General features: G+C 33.9%; 2 protein-coding genes across 3 annotated transcripts in view; both read right to left on the reverse strand.

Annotated features, from left to right (window-relative positions):
- The window catches only part of Sema1a (semaphorin 1a), a 490,410-nt gene that overhangs the window by 111,922 nt on the left and 354,612 nt on the right, over nt 1–23,876 (reverse strand). The window lies entirely within an intron of this gene.
- Nucleotides 21,023–22,219, reverse strand: LOC140752513 (uncharacterized). The gene has a single exon (XM_073086850.1). It carries the CDS (start codon nt 22,183–22,185, stop codon nt 21,052–21,054), a length of 1,134 nt encoding a protein of 377 aa, XP_072942951.1. The 5' UTR covers nt 22,186–22,219; the 3' UTR covers nt 21,023–21,051.

The following is a 23,876-nucleotide window of genomic DNA, read 5'->3' on the forward strand; positions in this document are numbered from 1 at the left end:
CGCTAATTTCATCATTAGTAGGTAATGTATTTTTTATTTTATAGTTAAGTATAACAGTAATAATAATAATAATAATAAATCTTTATTGAGCCAATTTAGACCTGTATCGTTTGACATATTTGTAATAATAATATACAGTGTTTGGTACATGCAAGTGAACTCTGTCTTCTATACTAAGCATAGCCTGTATCATAGAAGGCAGGGCTCTTCACAGAAATGTTTCAGTTTATAGACATTAATGTTATAAACATGGTTAACAGTCATATGCTCAGCTATAAAAATAGTTAATTTACAAAAATCGAAAGAAATAAACAGAAAGTGTTTTTACATGTGTGGTGTGTTATAGATTGTCTATGTTGTATGTGTAAGTGTGTGTGTGTGTGTGTGTGTGTGTGTGTGTATGTGTGTGTGTGTGTGTGTGTGTGTGTGTGTATGTGTGTGTGTGTGTATGTGCGTGTGTGCGTGCGTAACAGTGATAATAGGTTTCGATGATTGCATAGGTATCTCATATAATTTAAGGAGGTAGTTAATTCAAAAGTGACTGTGTTCCCAAGTATTACATTCCGTAAAACAAACTCGTCAGTACCTTGTAAGTAAGTTACAAAGTAGTTAAGCGGCGGTAAGTTCCGTGGGACACGATCGACATCCATTTTCTATTTGTCGACCCCGACTGTATTTTTTTAGCTATGTTACACGTCTTTAGTTTGAATCAAATTACTTCTAAATGTTAAGTATTGTATATTTAGTATTTATTTAATTATTTTGGCATATTCCATTATTTTAACGTTACCAAAACTTATTATTATTTGCTGAAAGGCCAAATGTGGAGTTATTTTTTACGATATATGATTTTAGACTAAAATTATCGCGGAATTGAGACATTTTATTATGTAACGGGCACTCACGATATGCGTTTTTTACGGTCACGTTAGCAGTAAAACTATTTATTGACGCTCAAATACACTTCTTATCGATAACTTTACTGTTCTTTTTTTAATAAAGGATATTTATTTTTTTAATTATTTATCTTTTTAAATACATAAATTATGACTTTTAAATCAAAGTGTATTTTATTGTGTGATCTACAACGCTAATTTCATCATTAGTAGGTAATTTATTTTATAGTTAAGTATAACAGTGATAATAGGTTTCGATGATTGCATAGGTATCTCATATAATTTAAGGAGGTAGTTAATTCAAAAGTGACTGTGTTCCCAAGTATTACATTCCGTAAAACAAACTCGTCAGTATCTTGTAAGTAAGTTACAAAGTAGTTAAGCGGCGGTAAGTTCCATGGGACACGATCGACATCGATTTTATATTTGCTGACGCTCGCTCGGATTTCTTTTCAAAAACTTTACACTACTTTATTTTGGATTGTTAACTTGCCAATACTATTTAGTTTATTATATTACTTTTTAACACACTGTGTTACCTCCACTGCCTCATTTATGACATGCCCTGCAGCTGCAACGGTTTGACGGATTTAAAAACATGCGGGGTTGTTGGATTTGTCTAAATTGTAGGAGCGACATAAGCTATATTTTCAGTTAGATTTTTGTTTATACCTAATATTGGTGGCCTAAAATTCCGCATAATACAGTGTAGAGGGAGCGAAACCGGGTATACACCACCGATACAATATTCATAATTGTGCACTAAAATTTAATATTCATGAACAAATGGCAGTTACGAGGCTTTTTCAGGTAATGTAGCGATTCCGTTGGTTACGAGCCGAAATCTCAATAAAAATTGGTAAAAAACCGCCATATCGAATATCTTTATGACGTGTGTGGGGGTGGGGGACACCGGAAGCGGATGTGGTGCCATAAATCCGCTGTTCGAGCCCGCCCATCGCACTTCCGGGGAAATGCGCATGCCCAATGTCTGCTATTCAATTTTTTCATACCCATTTTAAATGTATGCTTTGCTGTAATTCTGAATGTAATACTGTTGTAAAACTGAACTGCCGAAAACATTTTGTATTTTTGCATTGAATAACAACAAAATAATAGTAAATTTGATATATGATTCTACGAGTTTTTCGCCGAATAGCAGCATTTAAATAACATATTTGTGTGTTAATTAAAGTATATTTTACGCTATGTTTCACTACAAGAACTTTTTGAATTGCTACATATACAGACCACAATACATTTAATTCGGAACGATTATTGCAATTTCATTTCTTTTTCATATTTAATAGTTTCGATACCCTAGCTTTAGAAACGTCGCCTCTCAATCAGGTCCGATATTCAATCTCTCAGCACGCATTTTTCTTTAAGCGTATTCGATATAAATAATCACTTGCTATAACAGTAAAGGAAAACATCGCGAAGAAACCTTCACGCCTAAAATTTAAGAAAAAGTTCTCAAACATGTGTAGATGTTAACTCTACCAATATTATATATATATATAATATAGGAGTAGCAGACGAGCATGCAGTCCACCTGATGGTAAGTGGCCACTGCTGCTCATGGACATCTGTAATCAACCCCAGATAGGATCAGATATTCCTACCTGAGGCCGGCCACATATGTGCCGCTACCCTTGAGGACTAAGCTGGAACGCCTCGGAAAAGTCTGTCTCCATTACCACCCCCTTCAAAACGGAACACAGCACCGCATTACACTGCTGTTATTAGGTAGAAATAGGTGTGGAGGTAGTTCCGGTTCGACCACCTTCATATTCTTTATTTGGCCAGCATGGCGAACTATAACCCTATCCTCTCTAATTCTGAGATACCTGTTCTGAGCATTGGGAAAATAATCGGTTGTCAACGAAGCTCAATCAGGTCCGAATGCTTTTAGCAGGTCAATAGTCGTTATATATTTTCCTTTAAGTGAGTTTTTGCTTAAGGAAATGTTGTTACTTTCCTACATTCAGTTAGAATTTAAGATGAGCACTAAGTACGTGCTTTTAGAAACTTCAGGTATTGCTCAATGTAATATATACTAAGTTACCTAAAACTTCTAAGTTTCGGCTCCTTTGCCACTCTAGAATTCAAAATTACTGTGTCACGGTACGTTCGGAGTTAGTTTGTATATATACGGCAATATATAATGCCAATACATTGTAGCTACTTAAGTTATAATTATTTTTCTAAGTAAATCTTATCGAAGTATCTACTCATTGGGGTAAGCACTAGAAATACTGTACTAGAAAGTATGTACAAAATTATTATCGACAAAAAACTTAGGTTTGAACTATAAGAAACTGTATTGAAATGTTTGTTTTCTTAATATTATGAATGTAAAACATGAATGTTATTATACTCTCTGTATGTCTAAATCGTCTTATTTTGAAAACTTCTAAGCGTTATGGAACTGACTTAATATTTTTTATTGATAGGCGTATTAAATAACAATGTATATAATATAATGTTTTCAATAATAAAATGTTCGAATAATTTCATCAATAGATTAGCCGAGTGACGCGCCGACGCATAAACGGAGAGGTTTTCAAGTTCGATCTTGGTCAGGCAGACATCAAAATGATGGTTGTTAGATTACCTGTTCTAGGTCTGGGTACACGTTCAACATTGTATGTTTCCGCAATTAAATACAGGAAAGCCTGATGTGCAGGCTATCAGAGTCATCGTCAACACATTATTGTTCCCCTGATAGGCACGGGTCTCCTTTGAGGAGGAGGATTAGGCATAGTCCACCGCGCTGTCCAAGTGCGTATTGGTGGACTTCACATACCTTTGATATTTTTTTATAAATTTCTCAGGTATGCATGATTCCTCACGATGTTTTCATTCACCGTTTAAGCAAGTGATAATTATTTTTTAATATTATTAGGCCTACATTTTAGGATGAGACTGTTTTGGCCCTGGTCTAGCTGGCCAAGTACAAGTAAATTAATAGATTTTCACATACCTTTATGATTTTTAGAGTGTGTTAATTAGTGTTGTACTATTGTGCAATAAACCACCAGTTAATAAATTGAAATTAATTGAAGCATAACTTCGCATTGCTACTTCATTCCGATTGTGTACATATCATTAGGCATCGCGGAATTGAGCCTTGAGTATATAATTAACAAAGCGGTTCCCAATCATTTGCTTAAATAATTAACAACGATCCCTTTCTTTTCCGGGACGGTAATTAAAATATTAGCTTATTTTTAACTAAGGGTAAATCGCTTAAAAATTGTTTGCGTTTTTTTTTTTAATATACATAACGTGCAATTTTATTTATAATTTCATAGTTAAAATTTCATTATTATAGTTAAAAGAATTTAAACAAGTCTACAATGCAATGCAAAGTGTAGATTGATAAATTTCACATATACATTTGTATACGTTTTATGTTTAGTTTTCCTCATCACGCTTCGAATTACTTCGTGTTACATCGCACGCATCTTCGTCACACGCTAAAAGAAATTCTGACGTCTTTCCCCAAATCGTCAAGTAGTGTAACTTCGGAAAATATTAAAATGTTTCCAATATTTTAAACGTTGTTACTTACGAGTACACATGGCTAATGTTTTCTCGAACTTTGTTCGCAGCGTCTTAAGCGTTTCATATCATTTCGGCAGAACGAAGATTGATTCGCTCGATGCGGCACCATCCATCACTCGCTTCGTAAACATGTCTGTACTTTGACAACACCAATAAGTGTCAATGGAACCTATAAATAGCTGAGAATGTCATTGAACTCGAGATCGCTTGATTCAATAAGATACGGAAAATAATACAAACAAGGATTACGTAGCTTTTTCTTTGATGATAGGGATACTATTCTATTACAGTCCTTTAACTGAATACCCACCTACTATGGTAAGAAATGATTTTATTATTGAATATAATATATCAGTAACGGTAGGTACTACCAAACATTTTTTTGTGAAAAGTGACTTTGCACAATTAAGGTAAGCGCAGATCGACGTCGTCAACCTATTAAAGCCTTATTGCAGGCATAGGGCTCTTTTGAAGTGAGAGGAATTATCGCCTAAATTCATCACGCTGGCCAAGTAAGTAACAGCTAGAGTTCACGTAATGTTTATTATTAATTGCATAGAAGCGCAAACAAGCATACAGTCCACCTGATGGTAAGTGGCTACTGTGGTTTATGGAGATCTGTATTCAACCCCGGATAAGATTGAACTTTTAACTGCGGTCAGCTAAACCCCAAAGTTAAAACACAAAGCATTCTAATACCTTCAACCTTTAAGCACTTTTAAAGATCTCTCGGACGTGTAGGTTTTTTGCGGTGAATGAAAAATTGTTTTTTGTGATTTAAACCCAGATTTCATACTATTGGACTATAATGGTGGGTAAGGCAGTGATAGCCTATTGGTTAAGAAACTCGACCTCTCGATCGAGGTTCAAATCTAGGCACGCACCTCTGATTTTTCAAAGTTATGTGCGTATTATCACTTGCTAAACGGTGAAGGAAAACATCGCGAAGGAACCTGCACACCTGAGAGACTTATATTAAAAAAAATATATCTCAAAGGTATGTGAAATCTACCAATACGCATTTGGCCAGCGCGGTGGACTATGGCCTAATCCTTCTCATTCTGAGAGGAGACCCGTGCCCAGCAGTGGGACAATAATGGGTTGATGATGAGACTATAATTGAGAATACAATGGGCACTAATAGAATAAAAGATACGATACTTAAACCGCTATAAAATAAAGCCTATTAAGTTATTATGGCACAAAGCCTATCATTAAAGGTCTCGTCAGCCTAGATAGACAGATAGTTGGATCTAATGGAAAGAACAAAAGGTTTCACAAAGCCATGTGTAGTAAAGGCGTGTGAACTCAATGTGTTCAAACATATGACGCCTATGACGCGTTTGCATCACTTGACGATAATTCATAAAGAGCTGTCACTGTCACTTGTCACTTGAGTATGCAGTACTCTTACCATGACTTTTTACGTTTTGACGAATATGACTGTTTTGGTATTTGTTTACGTATATGCCCATACATTTCCAATTAGCGCCCCTAGCGGACTGTATCAGAACTGATTGGAAATGTAAGAAAAAATACGTAAACAATTACAAAAAACTGTCACTTTTGTCAAAACGTAAAAACACATACTAAGGGTACAGATGGTTAATTATTTACAACATTATTATCGATTGAAATTTCGCATGACGCAAGTGATAATTTGAACGTCATTTTACAAAATATGCCTCTCTTGGCGTGTTAGGAATTAAATATACTAATTTGTTTAAGATTTAATGCACATTTAAAAAAAAACTACAATAATACACAGCCATGTGTAGTAAAGGCGTGTAAACTCAATGTGTTCAGACATATGACGCCTATGACGCGTTTGCATCACTTGACGCTAATTCATAAAGAGCTGTCACTGTCACTTGTCACTTGAGTATACAGATGCTTCATTATTTACGTCATTACTACGGATTGAATTTTCGCATGACGCAAGTGATAATTTAAACGTCAGTATTGGACTTATACCTCTCTTGGCGTGTTAAGGAATATAAGATCCTAATTTTTCAAGTGTGTGAACTCTACCAATTCGCATTAGGGTAGTATAGTAGTACATAGCTTATCTCTTTATCATATGGCTTTACGTATTCTAACTTTAATTTTATTATTTTACTCATTAGTTTAATTTCGGACAGTACTATTGTGCGAGTTTTTAATATTTAAAATCGTTTTAAAATATTGCATAAATTATGTAACTCGTACATTACATGCCGTTAACTATACCATAAAGATGAAATCCCTTTTTGTGCACGTTTTCAAGATGCATTTCAAAGCAAATAATAAAAATGTGAATTTTTACTATTCAAGCTATTCACGGTTATTCAACTCGGCCGTGCACTGTCCCGCATCCAACGCGTAGCCTAGAGCCATAGGGTGCGTATCTGTAATTCCCATCTTTTAATTAATTGTTTATTATTTTTAAATATTTTTGAGGAGAGTGGAATTACCGGCGAAAAATAGGGTCTACTATTGTGCGAGTATCTATTTAAAATGTTTTAAAATATTACATAAATTATGTATTTTTTACACTAAAACGAAACCTAATGTACGAACGCAACTATACCGTGAAGATGAAATCCCCTTTTGTGCACATTTTCAAGATGCATTTCAAAGCAAATCATAAAAATGTGAATTTTTACTATTCAAGCTATTCACGGTTATTCAACTCGGCCGTGCACTGTCCCGCATTCAACGCGCAGCCTAGAGCCATAGGGTGCGTATCTGTAATTCCCATCTTTTAATCAATGATTTATTACTTTTAAATATTAAATTTTAAACATTTTTGAGGAGGGTGTAATTACCGGTGAAAAATAGGGTGCGAGTATCTATTTAAAATGTTTTAAAATATTACATAAATTATGCAATGTATGCACTAAAAACGTTTAAACTTAATGTACGAACGCAACTATACCGTGAAGATGAAATCCCCTTTTGTGCACATTTTCAAGATGCATTTCAAAGCAAATCATAAAAATGTGAATTTTTACTATTCAAGCTATTCACGGTTATTCAACTCGGCCGTGCACTGTCCCGCATTCAACGCGCAGCCTAGAGCCATAGGGTGCGTATCTGTAATTCCCATCTTTTAATCAATGATTTATTACTTTTAAATATTAAATTTTAAACATTTTTGAGGAGGGTGTAATTACCGGTGAAAAATAGGGTGCGAGTATCTATTTAAAATGTTTTAAAATATTACATAAATTATGCAATGTATGCACTAAAAACGTTTAAACTTAATGTACGAACGCAACTATACCGTGAAGATGAAATCCCCTTTTGTGCACATTTTCAAGATGCATTTCAAAGCAAATCATAAAAATGTGAATTTTTACTATTCAAGCTATTCACGGTTATTCAACTCGGCCGTGCACTGTCCCGCATTCAACGCGCAGCCTAGAGCCATGGGGTGCGTATCTGTAATTCCCATCTTTGCTACAAAGCTCCGTTGATTACGCCGGTTGCCGTGGGCGACGCAGTCTGCACGCGGCCTAATGCTCCCTCCGCCTTTTTATTTTACGATCGATGACAGATTGTAGGCTTTACAAACAGTAACGAGTGGATTGTGGAAGGAATTAACGGTTGCACTCAAGTAAAGCGCTTGTCAAATGAATGTCGATGTCTTTTGAATTTATATAATACTTCAGGTTTGAACTTTGGATTATTATTAGAATCTGTATCAACCTTGATTTGTGTTTGGGAGGTTTTTATAGATTTCAATTAAAAATCTATCTTCATTTAACTTAACCTTAACATTTAACAGTTTTTTTTAAGTTTTATTCAGTTTTTGTTAGAAAACTCCAAACAGCTACTCTTTTAAAACAACTGTTAAGGGCTTGTAGTTCCCGTGTTTTTTTAAAACAAGTGGAAAATGAAAGAAAAGATCGACTTCAGGTGCACTATTATCACCAAAGAGAACTATGAAACGTAGGCGTTCATATTTGCACAGTTTTCTAATGTTTCTTTGGTAATAAAAATAATAATAATAATAAAACGCTTTCTACACTCACAGCCCCCACTAGGATTCCCTGTATCGTAGGTGCCATGGACACACACATAGACAAACACATAAACACCCAGAACCAAGAACAGAAATCTAAATTCATCATTTAGGTATCTGTCTGGCCGGGGATCGAACCCGGGACCCTTTGCGTGTCAGACCGGTATGGTGACCGCTCCGCCACGCGGGTCGTCAGTAATCAGCACATAGTGTTACATTTTCTTCATTAACACAGAAAAAGGCCTGATGTTTAATAGAATACAGTTTGAACCAGTGTTTTAACCTTAATACCTAGCGAGTCACATAGCTTCTACAAATCTACTTATTTATATTTCAAGTGTTTTGTCACACAAAACAAATTCAGTTCTGAAAGTCGAAATAAGATTATGTAAATGAAGCCGGAATGTAAGTGGCCGACCACTTAGTGCTAAATAGCGCATTTTCTCCAATTCATTTTCTATTCACAATTACAGCGAATACTCGGAAAGTGTTTCAGGGAAAGTCCGTTTTATTTCGTTCACAACACTGTCCGGTACCCTTACCATGAGTTTTTACGTTTTGACAAATATGACTGTTTTGGTATTTGTTTACGTATTGCCCATACTATTTCCAATCTGCGCCCCTAGCGGATTGTATCGGAACTATAATGTCAGTAACGTAACATTAAATGTCTAAATTGACGAAATGGCGCTTTATGTTTTGTCTCTCTTTTTTGCGAACATGTGAGGCAGACAAAAAGACTTGAGCACTTACTTATTGTTACGTTTACTCAATCTACTAAAGCAAACGGTAACAGAATAATGGATTGAGTGAACGTAACGTAAAATTGTGGGATTATTTGAAAACTCATGGTAAGGGTACAGTTCAGAAATTGGCCTCAATTAATTTACAACGATTTATGAGATTAAAACGCCTGAGTCATATTTTTTTGAATTATTGTTTCGTGAACTTTTGGATATTAATGATGGTCTTTGTTTTGCTGTTTGGTAGTGGTAAGTTCTGGGTGTGTGATGGATGGCGCTCCACGGAGTATCAATCTTCGTCGCACCAGACTCATTGTCGTCTTGTCGCGACTCGTTTCTTGGCATAGGTTTCAAGGCTCTCTGTCCAATGCCGATTTTGTTATATTTGCAATATTACTAGGACATTACTTTTATGCGTGGAATCTTGTATGCGGCTTTTCTTTTTCTATAACAATGCAAATGGTAATAAATCTAGTACCTGATAAAGATACGTATACAATTTTTACTTACTCTTTGTTTATGTACGATTATGCAAATGCAATTAATCTTGTTTTCCGAAATAAAAAATACTTTTGTATAAATTTTTTCACGTGTAAATGTCATTAAAACCAATATTCAGATAAGCTTGTAGGTATATTCGCATTCTTCAATTAATTTTCAAAATTAACGGTACGTAGCTCAGTAAGTGCTTATTACCATGATTAAGAGCTAAGTGGAAATTAAATTTACCTATCCGCATTAAGACCTTTTAGATTTTGAGTGCAACGTACATATAGAAATAATGTAGATATGTAAAGTTTAATGCCAATATTTTTTATGTTGTGCCAAACATTTTAATGTATATCCCAAATACAGATTTGTGTATGAAATGATGCAATTTCCATTTTTTTGAGGAAATTGGTATTTTATAAACAAAACGTAGATATTATGTCAATCTTTAGTACATACTTTAGTATATCTGTTTCGGTGTTTTGTATTAATTTTGTTTCGTATATCTCTAATCTTGTAATATTTTAAATCATTTTTCATACAAGTTTTACGAAAACTTTTGATCCTTGTGTAAAATTTTAAATACATTTAAAGCGTTTAAAATTCTTGGAGTCGATACTTTCATCAATTTCGCCGTGATAGATTTTATTTAACATAATCCACTAATACTTATTCATCATAAACCTCGCTTATCATGCACTTGGTATGTGAAGGTGGTAGAACCCTTTGTGGTTCGACTCCGGCGGCACCACCGCCACACCTATTTCTACCTAATAACAGCAGTGTTAGGCGCAGCTGTGTTCCGGTTTGAAGGGTGTGGTAAGGGAGATAGACTTTTCCGAGGCGTTCCAGCTTAGTCCTCAGGGGTAGCGGCGCATCTGTGGCCGACCTCAGGTAGGAATATCTAATCCTATCTGGGGTTGATTTCAGATGTCCATGGGCGGCAGTAGTCACTTACCATCAGGTGGACTGCATGCTCGTCTGCTACTCTCATATTATAAAAAAAAAAAAAAAAAAAAAAAAAACTTGGGGGCTTCCACATAATTTATTCGAGTACATAACATTTGTATGTAAATACACTAATTACTTTACGTAATGGATCGACTTAGTGCCATAATATTGTACGCTAAGTACAAGATTACGAGTGAACTTAGATGATTAGGGGATAGACAGAAACCATTAAATGGGCTTAAAACGTTACATTTGGGTGCTAATTAGACGCCTAACTTGATATTACTTATCTAAGTTTAAGTGACAATTTATTTCAATAGTCGTTTTTGGTAACAGCCTTTCCTAAGATCAATTTAATAGAATAAATTACAAGGAGCAAATATTTTGTAAAAAAATATATAAGTACTTTTATTTTACGCGGTGTATTTTTACGTGTTAATTTACAACTTATAGTTTTTATTTATTTTTGACAAAAAATACTGGCGAATGCATTCATGCAATTTAAAAGCCTAACATAAAAAAATAATCTTCAAATTTTATATATGTTTTAAAATTAAGATTTTTTATTTTTATATTTCACAAATATTCATTTAAATTTTTCTCGTAAAGAAATCGCCAAGTTGACATTTATGTCGCGTGAAGGGGAGCTCCTAATACGCATATAATTGCGCTATCCTGCACTTTAAGCGTCAAATTCTCGTTCGTAGACTGCATACACGGGTTCCCACTCAACGCAGAGAACCGCGGGCGATGGCGTACACTTTAATGCTCTTCGTGCGTGTTGCCTGTGGGGTATTCTGTTTAAAAACCTTTAGGGGCATGAAATATTTTTGAGCCGCGCGGATTCATGGATCGAATGCCGTGTGATTCTTTTATTTTTACGTATGAAATCCAGATATATTTTTGGGTGTTTGAACAAAAGGATTTTTTTTGTTAAGTTCGTTTTAAAAACAATGCAGCTGCTTTCATGATTAGTCGCTAGAGATAGGCTGTCAATAATAGTTTTTCTAGTACAGTCAATGTCCTGTGAAAGGTCGGTCACAGATACGTTGCTAACTTTAGGGGCTAAATTGGAGCTCTTCCTTACCCTGTCCTTCAAACTAAAATCTAATAGCGAGTGCCACTTTTGCAATAAGGCAGAATTAGGTGCAGCAAAACTAAAGCAAGAATTCCAATAATTAAGGACATTTATTTTGAAGTTACAAACAAACCCTTCCATTGTACACCCAGACACTTCAATGTTATTGATGTAACTAGATACTTCATTTTACGTTTTTTAAGTCAACTTAGTTCGTGTGTGCCGGACACCGCCCGGGGGGCACTCGACACAAAGCTTTGTTCAGCGCTAGAATAACGACCCGCCTGCAAACGCGGGCTGATTGCACCTGCACTTTCCACTTGTTTTTGTATTGCCGTGAATGTGAATTTTATAATGTTACAATTTGTAAGTATTATGAACTGGACTGCGGCACTGCCGAATGCAAGTGGTTCGCAAAATTCATATTGTGATGTTTTAATTATATTTTGGGACAGACAACATTTAATATTTTGGAAATAACTTAATATTGGTCAGACCGGAAATCTGTAATGTACTTTTAAAAATTGATTGTATGTGACTTTAAAATGACTGCGTTTAGTACATTCATAATATCTGTTCGCATCATACTGAAACAATGTATGTTTATTTGTATTTATCTGCCTACACAAACATTCAAACCAAGAACAGAAATCTAAATTTATCATTTAAATGTATGCCTGGTCGGAGCTCGAACTTGGAACCATCTTAGGCAGGTATAGTGACTTCTGCGTCACACAAGTTGTCAATGCAAAATGTTATGCTAATACTTTATACCATTTTTTAAAGTCATCGAATAAGCTTCGTATACTGTACCCTTACCATGAGTTTTTACGTTTCGACAAATATGATTGTTTTGGTATTTGTTTACGTATTGGCCTATACAATTTTCAAGTTCTGACACAATCCGCTAGGGGGCGCTGATTGTAAATAGTATGGGCAAATACATAAACAAATACCAAAACAGTCATATTTGTCAAAACGTAAAAACTTATGGTACTGGACGCTCCGGGTGCACTCTACAATAGCTTTGTTTGGCGCTAGGATAACAACCTTGCAAATGCTGCTGATTGCACCTGCATTTTCCAGGTAATTTGTACTGTCGCAAAGAGAACTTGGCTGCGACACTGCCCTATAACAAGATTGTCTTATTATTCGTATCGTACTTGTTACTGTCCGTTATATTTGTTTCTATTTGACACATTGTTAGTTCGTTTATTACAATTTGTTTGTTATAATTGTTACAACGAGGTCTCCTTTTTCAAGAGGAGGCGAAGAAATGCTATAGATCTATAGTATAGATTATTTGTGCAAGGTCTAGATACAAAATTTCCATATAATTCACATGTACAAATTTACAGCAACCAGCTCTGTTCCTAAAACCCTACTCAGTCGAAAAACGAATCTACACGGCTATTAAATATTACAGTAATTCGGATTTAAGCCTGAAATTTCCAGTCAGCATTAACTGAGCAAATCTATTTATTTATTCACAAAGGCAACATTTACGGGATAATCCCGGCGATAATGCGATGCGTCTGCGACTAGTTCCACTGCATTTGTAATGCATGGCCTCCCCTCTGCAACTTTAGGAAGCATTAGACTTGCAGATATTTTGTCGCTGTCGTATGGAACGGAACAACTTCTGAAATATGGCGACGGCGAACACTTATTTATTACTTTTAGGCCCCGTCACAGTATGTGCGGCTTAAATGTATTTAACTGTATGCTAAAGTTCGTACGTAGGTACGAAGAGCCAATCACCATAAAAATTTATAGGACAATATTTTTATACGGTGACAAAAGTGTCAACATTCTTTTGACGTGAAGTGGTTATTCCGTGGAAATCTATGGAATACTTCTTTGCATCGGTGAACGTTAACGATTCTTATATCTGAGAACTAAATTAGAACGCTTTCCGTGTTAATACATCTTATTTTCTTGCTTTTTTGTGGATTGGAGTTTTAACTCGGTGGCACCGCTGTCACAAATATTTCTACCGTATTCCAGCAATGGTAAGTGCGTTGTATTATTTGGGTCTAGGTCTGGGTGTTTGTGTATTCGTCTTTGTGTGTGTCCATGGCACCCACGCCACACGGAATTCTAATGTGCACCTGTGAGTGTGGAAAACTTTACTGTTTTTAATTCTATTTTCGACCGACTTCGAGAAGGAGGAGGTTTTGTATTCGGCTATATGTATATCTGAGAAATCGTCATGATGGTGGACAACTGATTATGACTCGACTGTGCTCATTTATTACTTACGGGCTCAGCAGTTTCGGTCCAATAACGAAGCCAGTTTACGACTGTGCCAGCCGCCTACCGGTTATGCTTACAATTCGTTAATCCACTGCTGCATTAAAGATTTAATGTGCCAAATAGTAATTTAGTTTTCAATTTTCGTTTAACTGTTTCACTATTTAAGGGAGAAGATTTTTTTCTTGTCTTTTTGATGTTCGTTAAATAATAATCTGGTATCTTTATACAGTAGAGCGTGGCTTGAAATTATATTCTTAGATGCTTTTCACGTCCCCCGTGGCGGAGCAGTCATCATACCGGTCTGACGCGCGATGGTTTCGGGTTCGATCCCCGGCGAGACAGATATCTGAACGATGAATTTAAATTTCTATTCTGGGTCTGGGTGTTGTGTATTCGCCTTTGTAAATGCGAGTGTAGAAAGCGTCTTATCAACTTTACTGTTTTCAATACAATTTTAACCGACTTGGAAAAGGAGGAGGTTGTATGTATTTTTTTAGAAATAGTTTATGATGTTGGACAACTGATTATGACTCGACTGTGCTCATTTATTACTTACAAGCTCAGCAGTTTCGGTCCAATAACGAAGCCAGTTTACGACTGTGCCAGCCGCCTGCCGGTTATGCTTACAATTCGTTAATCCACTGCTGCATTAAAGATTTAATGTGCCAAATAGTAATTTAGTTTTTAATTTTCGTTTAGCCGTTTAACTATTTTAGTGAGAAGATTGTTTTGATTCCTGAAAAGGAATATTTTTTTTTAATTGTTTTCTTCGAGTTCATATTTCTGAGAGTCATGAGTGATTTTACAGCAAATACCATACTCATTATTTCTCACTATGAATCTGAATTTATTTGTTATAGTATTTTATTTTAAATTGGATTCCGTGAATTAAGAGTAACGAGAAAATAGTCACATTTCATTTATATAATGCATATTTTTAACTAGGTATATACGAATACCGCGCTGTTCATTTTACACTATGGCACTCAATGAATTAAATTTCGCTGAAGTATTTCAATATCACAATCACAAAGAATAGAGAGGTTTCAACGCCACCGCGTGCTTCACAGGCTCTGTTTTGTGTAATGGATAAAAGCGGTGAAGCGTGAGTTGTATTTACAGATTTTTTAAATATATTTATTGTTTTGCATTATTCAAACGGTGGGTAGTGCACCACATTTACAACAAACTGACAACCCTGATAAGTAAAGGTTTCCAAATTCAATACTCAACCAAACTTACATCTAAATTATAAATAGGATTCTGTTCTAATAAAACAAATCAAACTAATTTTAAGGGGCTTTTAGGACAACTTGAATCGGGAGTAATATTTATTATATTACTCCCGATTCAAGATATATTTATATTTATTTTGTCTAACATTTTAGGGATCTTAGGTAAGTCTCCACAAAACGCGTTGGTAATTGAACACATATTGGCAATAACTACTAAAATAATTTTTTCATCTTTTTGCGCATTTAGTAATACACTTCATGTCCATACTAGATGAATGGTTATGATAACCTGATAAATAAGGCCATAAGTCCGTTCGCCACTGACCGCTAAACCGATCCTATTCAGCGATCGCGTCGCCGCAAAATATAAATCACGACGACACACCAAACAAAAGAGTCGGTAAATGAATACTTTTCCAATTAAATCGGCGCCTTTTTAATTAAACGAAAGCTTAAAGCCCACGGCTCATAGGGTTCAATAGGCCACTGCCTCCCCTAATGCCGATTGACATTTTTACAGCGGTGTGAACGCTAAAAATATTTTATTAACCAATTCTACGTTTGCGGCCACCGTTTAAGGGTTGGATTGCTTATTCGAATTTTAAATGTTTAACGTTTGCGGTAACATGTTGCTGGGGGTTATTTTTTGTTCTTTTTATGAAAGTTTCGTAATTTGAAACTTGAAATGTGGCCAAGGCTACGCGGCGTTTTTAATTGAGTTTGTTACGATATGTTAGTTTTGTTTTTGTTAATTGAAGTTGAAAATCGGTGTGCTGGCCAATTAGTGTTATGTGGTGGATTATTGTGACAATCTTTTACTAATTAGTAAACCCCTACCTACAATCAATCATACCATTACATATATCGTCGTCGACCAGTACTGTCCCACTGCTGGGAACGGGTCCCCTCTAACAATAAGGGGTTTAGGCCGTTTAGGCCATGGTTAAGTGAGAATTGGTAGAGTTCACAGACCCATGATTTTTTTTAAGTCTCAAGTATGCGTTTTCTCGCGATGTTTTCCTTCACCGTTTAAGCAAGCAATGGTTCGTTTTTAATACGAACATAACTATGAAAAGTGTCTATGTTTGAAAGTGCGTGCCTGGGATTTGAACCTTGGACTCCCGAATGAGAGGCCGTGTTTCCGTTACATCTATAAAACGACATTAATTTTCGCTCCAAAATACCGTACATTTCGCACTGGACATTTTTGATAAGAGTCCGTTTTAAAGCGAAAGTGGTTAAACCGATTGCCTCATTCCGAACAACCCTCGCCGTCCACTTCAAATTAACGAACTCTTAAAAACTCACTCGAAAACTGTTCATGCGTTCATGTTCGTGGACCTTTAATAATTGTTTATAGCTGGCGAATGTGACGCGTTTTGCTGCGGATTTAAGAGCCGATTGCAACGAAGTTACCTACTATAAAATATTTTAGGTAGGTAATTTCAAATTTTTTGAAATTGTGTTAACATGTTTTGCAATCGTGAACGCAGCTTTACTTTACTTTATTTTAGCCTTTTATATTTTTGTGACAAAATTTTATGGGGATTGTTTTCAAAATATGTAGGTATATGTTGAAATTGGTCGATCTATTCTGAAAGCGATTGACTTGGTTCAAAGTAATCGTTGCCTTATCTCAACTTTAAAATATACAGCAATCTTGTATCCATGTAATAAATCAAAGAAAAGTGTGATGTTATCACATTTCAATCGGTACCTAAATCGAATTCGAAAATAATGCTGAATTATGTTTAATAAATACGTTATGGCCAGCGATATTTTACGTTCGGAAGTTTTTAAATAAAACGTAAATAATTCAAATTCTTAAATTATCAACGCAACTACAAGTTCAAAACGGAACGTCATTTTAAATTTCGAACTAATAAAATGAATGTATTTATTTTATTAATACAGTATAGGTTTCATAATTTTCTAATTTTTTTTTTTTTTTTTTTTTTTTAATGGTGTTTTACGGCTTTGGCTTTTTGCCTTTCAGCCTAACTTTATTGTACTTTCATTATTATAATTTTATTTATTAATGTTTCCTTCATTTGGTATAAATTTCTAATTGTATTTAAGTTTCATTATTATTATTTTTTTCCTTTTAACATTATTATTCTATTTCAAAATTTTGTTTATATTGTTTTTACAGTGTTTTTGATATATTCGTAAATATATTCGTAGGAATTGTGATTTCTAAGGATAGATGGTAAAAGGCGGGGAATGTCTTCAGTTTTGTAAATTTTCATTAAACCATCTATCATTATAATTCTTGCTATAGTAAAGGCTGGACAATTTAAAATTAAATGCTGCAAATCAGCAGTAGTTGCATTACAATATTTACACAATTCGGTTGTTTGTAATTTTAATCTTTTTAAATGAGATGGAAATAATCCATGTCCTAATCGCAAGCGATTTATGGTGGTAATATAATGTCTGTTAGAATTTTTTATACTAAAATACCACGGTTTCGAGGGAATTTCTTGTTGTATGTCTGCATACCATTTTCCTTTAATTGCTTTAGTTTTTCTCCATAAAACGTTCCATGCATTGTACATTCTACTTTTTAAAAGTTCTATAAAATCTGATATTGGTACCGCAGGTACTATATTGCTTTTAAAATAATTTAGTTTCATTATTTTGTCTACTATTTCATTTCCTGTTATTCCTGAATGGGAAGGAACCCACATGAATTCAATTATTGTTTTTAAATTAATTTCTGATAGGAGCTCTCTTATTTTATATATGTATATATTTTCTTTATATGACAATTTAAAGTTATCAAGTGCATTAAGGGCACTGAGAGAGTCAGTTATTATTAATATTTTCTCATTGGTTTTACTACATTCTTTAACATAATATAGCGCTCTATAAATTGCATATAATTCGGCTGTGAATATCGATGTATGCTTGTCTAATAAAAAGCAATGTCCAGATTTAGTATAAGAGTCAAAATAGGCTGCTTTTGTTGTTTCTTTAGTTTTTGATCCATCAGTATAAATTTGCCTATATTCAGCCTTTTCTGAATTCATAAAGAATGTAAATGTTGAATTGTTCTTAACTTCTCTTTTATAAAGTACAGGCTTAATTAATTGTACATCTAATGAACCGAGGTTCCAATCTTGGAAATGTTGAATATTAATACATTCGGTCTTTACATCATTTTTAAAATTACCTTGTAAAAGAACATTACTATCAAATAAGTTTAAATAACAATTGTTACTTAATATTTTTACATAAAAAATTTCCTTTAAGTATGCATTTCTTATACTAACAGGAGGAATACCTGCTTCTATTTGTAAAGAATTAATTGGTGTAGAATTCATTGCTCCTGTTATTATTCTAAGTCCCCTATTTTGACAAACTGCTATTCTATTTAATAAATTGTTATTTATATTAAACATATATACAATTGAAGCATATTCGTAATGGCTTCTTACAATAGACTTATACATCATATTTAAAATTTTTGGGTCCATACCCCAACTTACACTAGCCATATATCTTAATATATTTATGCTCTTTTGCATCTTATTTACAATTCTTTTAACATGAGATGAAAATGTAATTTTGGAATCAAAAATTAAACCTAAAAACTTCTTTTCAGATACTACATTAATATTTACATTATTTATACCATACTTAATATTTACATTATTGCGATTTATGTTATTGCCGAAAATCATGACTGAACTTTTATGCGGATTAATATTTAAATTTAATTTGTTTTTATAATAATCATGTAATTGCTTAAGAGCTACATTCAAATACAGTTCAGCTTGTGTAAGATTTCGATTACAAGAATACATAACAATGTCATCAGCATATTGCAAAATTTGTACATTTTCGGACTGTACATATTTACATATTTCTGCGGTATACAACGAATATATAAGCGGAGATAAACAAGCACCCTGCATAACACCTTTATATGACTCTCTAGGTCCATGTAACTTATTACTATGTCGAACGTACACATATCTGCCATAAAACAAATTAAATATCCATTGTGATATTTTACCAGGTATGTTATAACTATTCAATATCGTTACTAAAACACGTAAATCGACATTATCAAACGCTCCTTGAACATCTAGAAAAACACTGACAGTGAAAGAGTTATTTAACATGGCAGATTTAATATCACTTGTATATTTTAAGAGACTATCAACACTACTTCTGCCTCTACGAAATCCATATTGCTGTGGAGGTATAATATTTAGAGATTCAGCATAAAAGTCTAATCTATTTTTAATCATGTTTTCAAATATTTTGCACAAACACGAAGATAAAGATATAGGTCTATAAGATTCTGCAGAATTGACATCTTTGTCGGGTTTTAATATTGGTACTACCATGACAGTTTTCCACGATTGAGGAATTTCATTAAGTTCCCATAACTTATTAAAAATACTAAGCAACATTAGTTTACAGTCAATATGCATTTTTTTTATCAATATATAAGGTATGTCATCAAGTCCAGGAGTTGTATCTTTTCTACTATTCAAGGATAATTGAAATTCAGAAAATGTAAATGGTTTAATCAAATGTGTGTTTAAGTCATTAAAGTTAAAATACTGTTTCAAGATATTCATATCATCATTGTTTACTATATTCGTATTATCAGTTATTTTATGCAAAAAATCATTAACCCAGCAATCATCCTCAGTCTTATTAGTACTAAAGTTAACTCTACTAAATTTTCTTATGAAGTTCCATATTCTGCCAATATGGGTCAATCGATTAAAGCTAGAACATAAATTAATCCAACTAATCTTTTTTTGTTCTTTAATTGTAAGTTTCTTTTCCGCGTCAATTTTTTTATATATTATATAATTTTCTAATGTAGGATAATGTCTATAAATATACAGTGCTAATTTACTACTATTTACAGCATCAGAACAGATTTCATTCCACCATGGTACAGGTATGTGTTTTTTATTATTTACATTGAACTGTTTTATTGGTACAAATTCAAGTTTCAAACTGTTAGTAAATTCACAAAATTGTTGATATGCTAATAAGGGATTTTCATTAATCTCAATAAGTTTTAAAGACTTCAAAGATTTTTCAGAATAGGAATCCCAGTTAACATTTTTATATATAAATCTTTCAGGTCGATCAATATAATCGTAAATTTCGGGTGAAATATGCAATTCGACTAGTGTTGGATAATGATAACTACCTAATGGATCTTCGGTTATAACTGACCATTGGCATAATGAAGCTAAAATAGGTGAAGCAAATGCTACATCAATTGCTGAAGGATTTTGATTAGGTCGGTTAACTGTAGTCATTGTGCCTGTGTTTAATATACAAAGATTTATTTCATCTAACATATCATATATTCTTAAGCCCCTTGGCTTATTATTTTGGCAGCCAAAGGCCACATGGTGAGCGTTTAAGTCACCTAAAATTAAAATTGGTGATGGAAGTGCTAAAATTACATTTTTTAAAATATTTATAGGAAATGAACCTTTTCTAGGTGGACAATAACAACCTAAGATACTAAGAATACCAGAATATTTCGTATGAACCGTTATTGCTATTGTTTGCACTTTATCACAAGTCTGAGTTAATACATGAGAACATTTAATTGAATTTTTACATAATATTGCAACACCACCGTGTGCAGTGTCGCTGTCAGAACGGAATATTTTATAACCTCTAATTTTTATGATATCAACAGATTTCAACCAAGTTTCATTTAAAATTAATACATCTATATTATGATCATGTAAAAATTGGGTTACTAGAGGTAATTTGGGTTTTAAACTTTGTATGTTGTGTTGGGCTATTTTTAAAAAGGAAGGATTCGAACAATCCATTATAATTTAATGTTTTTAATAAGGAGTTCCTTAATAGTAGAACTATTTATTGGTAAGGTGTTTTCCTTACTTAAAAGTGTTGTGAGAGTCATAACTAAACTGGATAATATCTGGGTGTTGTTGACAATTTCACCAATTAGAGTTTTATTGTCTTTTTTAGGTAAAGTAGTTGACGAAACTACTGCATATGATTTATTGAGAGCAGGGAAATTATTTTTAATGCTTAATTTATTTACAATTTTTTCTTTATTTTCAATAATTTTCTGCTGTTTTACAGGGCAGTCTCGTGACACTGCTATGTGATTACCCTTGCAATTAATGCATAATGGATTGTCCGAGTTTGTACATTCTTTATAATAATGAGCCTGCGAACAGATTGAGCACACTACATTATGTCTACAATATTTTGTAGTATGTCCAAATGCCATACACTTATAACACTGAACTATAGGTCTAATATATGGTTCAACTCTAAGTTGACATAAGTCGAAGTTAACGTGATCTGGAAGTATGTTGCTTGCAAATGTAACAGAAATAGTAGTTAAGGGTATAAGCCCCTCGTGAGTCTTTTTCATAAAACGTCGCACAGCTAAAATGTCTTGCCTAGACGAAAGTTTATCAAACAACACTTTATTGCTTAGGTCTGTTGGTACAAATTTTATTACTCCAATAGATTCGGATGTAGATGCTGGTATAAAAGCTTTTAGTTCATTAACATTAAGAAATGAAGAATCACGAAGCAGAGCATTAGCACTTTTAGCACTATCAAAAATAACTGCATATTTCTGAGCATTCACACGTTTTAGTTCTTTAACACCTTTAATAGATCTGCTAAATATATTGTTCAAATATATTGGGCTTTTGTTGCCAAATTTTACATCGTCCTTTGTGCTTTGTATGTAAACTGGAAATATATTACCTGTAGAATTTTCTGGGTAACTCCGTACATAGTTTTGTTTTAAAAAAGGTGTGTACATTACATGGTCCTCAGTATCAGAGTTGTCAGGTAACTCTGGTAAACTTGGTGGGCATGCAACACTTTTCTTCCTTTTTGGTGGTGGCGCCTTTACAGGAGATGCCGGCGATACCTTAATGTTTTTTCTAATTTGAGTTCCGCCACTGTCGGAACTCATTTTTACTAATGAAATAGATACATATAACGTCTAAAATAACAGAAAAGTTATTATTTTTCAAGAGACTAATTAAAATTGAACTTCCCGCCTCGAAAGTTCCCGCCTTTTCTCATAATTTTCTAATGTTTATTTCCATAAAGGTACAACTCCGACTATCGTCGTCCTCTGAGGAATATGATTGCAATGAATCTCATACTGGCCTGATTTGTTATTGGTTCTCTCATAACTTTGCCAATGAAGTGATATTAAAATATTGCGGAATTGATATTTTATAAACGCTACATTGACTACTGCTACATTAATGAAATGAAAACCTGCAACAGCTGTAAAGAATTTCAGTGCAAAGAACGATTGCAGATATTTTTATTTACTTAAGCTATATTAGGTCTTGTTTACAATAAATGCTATGAATTCTATTTATTTAATACCCTGTTTAATTATTTTGGAATAGGTACTTCAGTGGGTTTATTGCATTTTTTGCGTGAAATGTGCAGTAGAAATTAATACAATTTGACGACCCGCGTGGCGGAGCGGCCACCATACCGGTCTGACGTGCAAAGGGTCCCGGGTTCGATCCCCGGCCAGACAGATATCTAAATGATGAATTTAGATTTCTGTTTGTTTCTGTTCTGAGTGTTTGTGTATTTGTCTATGTGTGTGTCCATGGCACCCACGACACAGGGAATCCTAGTGTGGGGCTGTGAGTGTAGAAAGCGTTTATTTATTTAATGGTGAGTCTTATTTTGGTTTGTATGTGCTACGTATATGCTTATACATTGTAGATGGCTTGCGTGTAGTATTTGGATTTTGGAGTACCTACACTGAATTTTGGTAAACAGCGTTACTATTATGCCTATACTCTACATCCAATAAATAATACATAATTTCACTTTTTATGCGCGTATATTGTACATTAATAATTGCACTCTTTTTGATTTACACTTTAATTAATCCGCCAAAAAAGACAGATTCTTACGTGCGTATATACTATTTAATAAAGTAAACTTATTCACCGAATCAGTAAAAGTGCGCAACGAATCTCGTCAAGTTTTCGGGAAATATACTCGTAGTTTTTCGCGGAATGCCTTTGTTCTTAAAACCTTTGTCGTGAAAAGGATGATGGCGTGAGTGTGAATACGGCTTTATTGTTTTCAATAGCGATATTTTGACATGTGAAGTCATAAATATTCGTGAAACATTCCATTTGACAAGACACGTTCCACTTGATGGTAAAACGCAAAATTAAATTTCGCCGTTCCACTTATTACTGACATCGGTGCTATTGATATGTCATCGATGAATGACGTAATTGGCCAAGGTGTAATAAAATATTTAGCATATTGATTAATATTATTGAAGTGCAAAAATAATCATGTTTTTGATTTAGTCTTGAAGATACAGAATTAAACTATTCTACGTAAATTACATGATACTGTTTACCGTGTAAGTGAATAAAAATATACCAATGTCGGTTGTTATTTCATCACAGAACCGTTTGAATTTCTTACAGTTTGTTCATTTGATTTTTCTTCATATGTTGACGATAATTCTCGACGAGATGCCTCAGTTAGTGTTTCAGTTCGATGAGCTAGTCTTACAAGCTAACTTACCTGTTAGAGTTGTAGTACAATCTAATACAAACAAGGATATGTATGCAAGTATAGTATGGTGGTTCTAAAGATAGGTCATAA

The sequence above is a fragment of the Epargyreus clarus genome, unplaced genomic scaffold (assembly GCF_041222505.1).
Source record: "Epargyreus clarus isolate Ecla_fem2 unplaced genomic scaffold, WU_Ecla_fem_2.2 ptg000024l, whole genome shotgun sequence".
NCBI classification, from domain to species: Eukaryota; Metazoa; Arthropoda; class Insecta; order Lepidoptera; family Hesperiidae; genus Epargyreus; species Epargyreus clarus.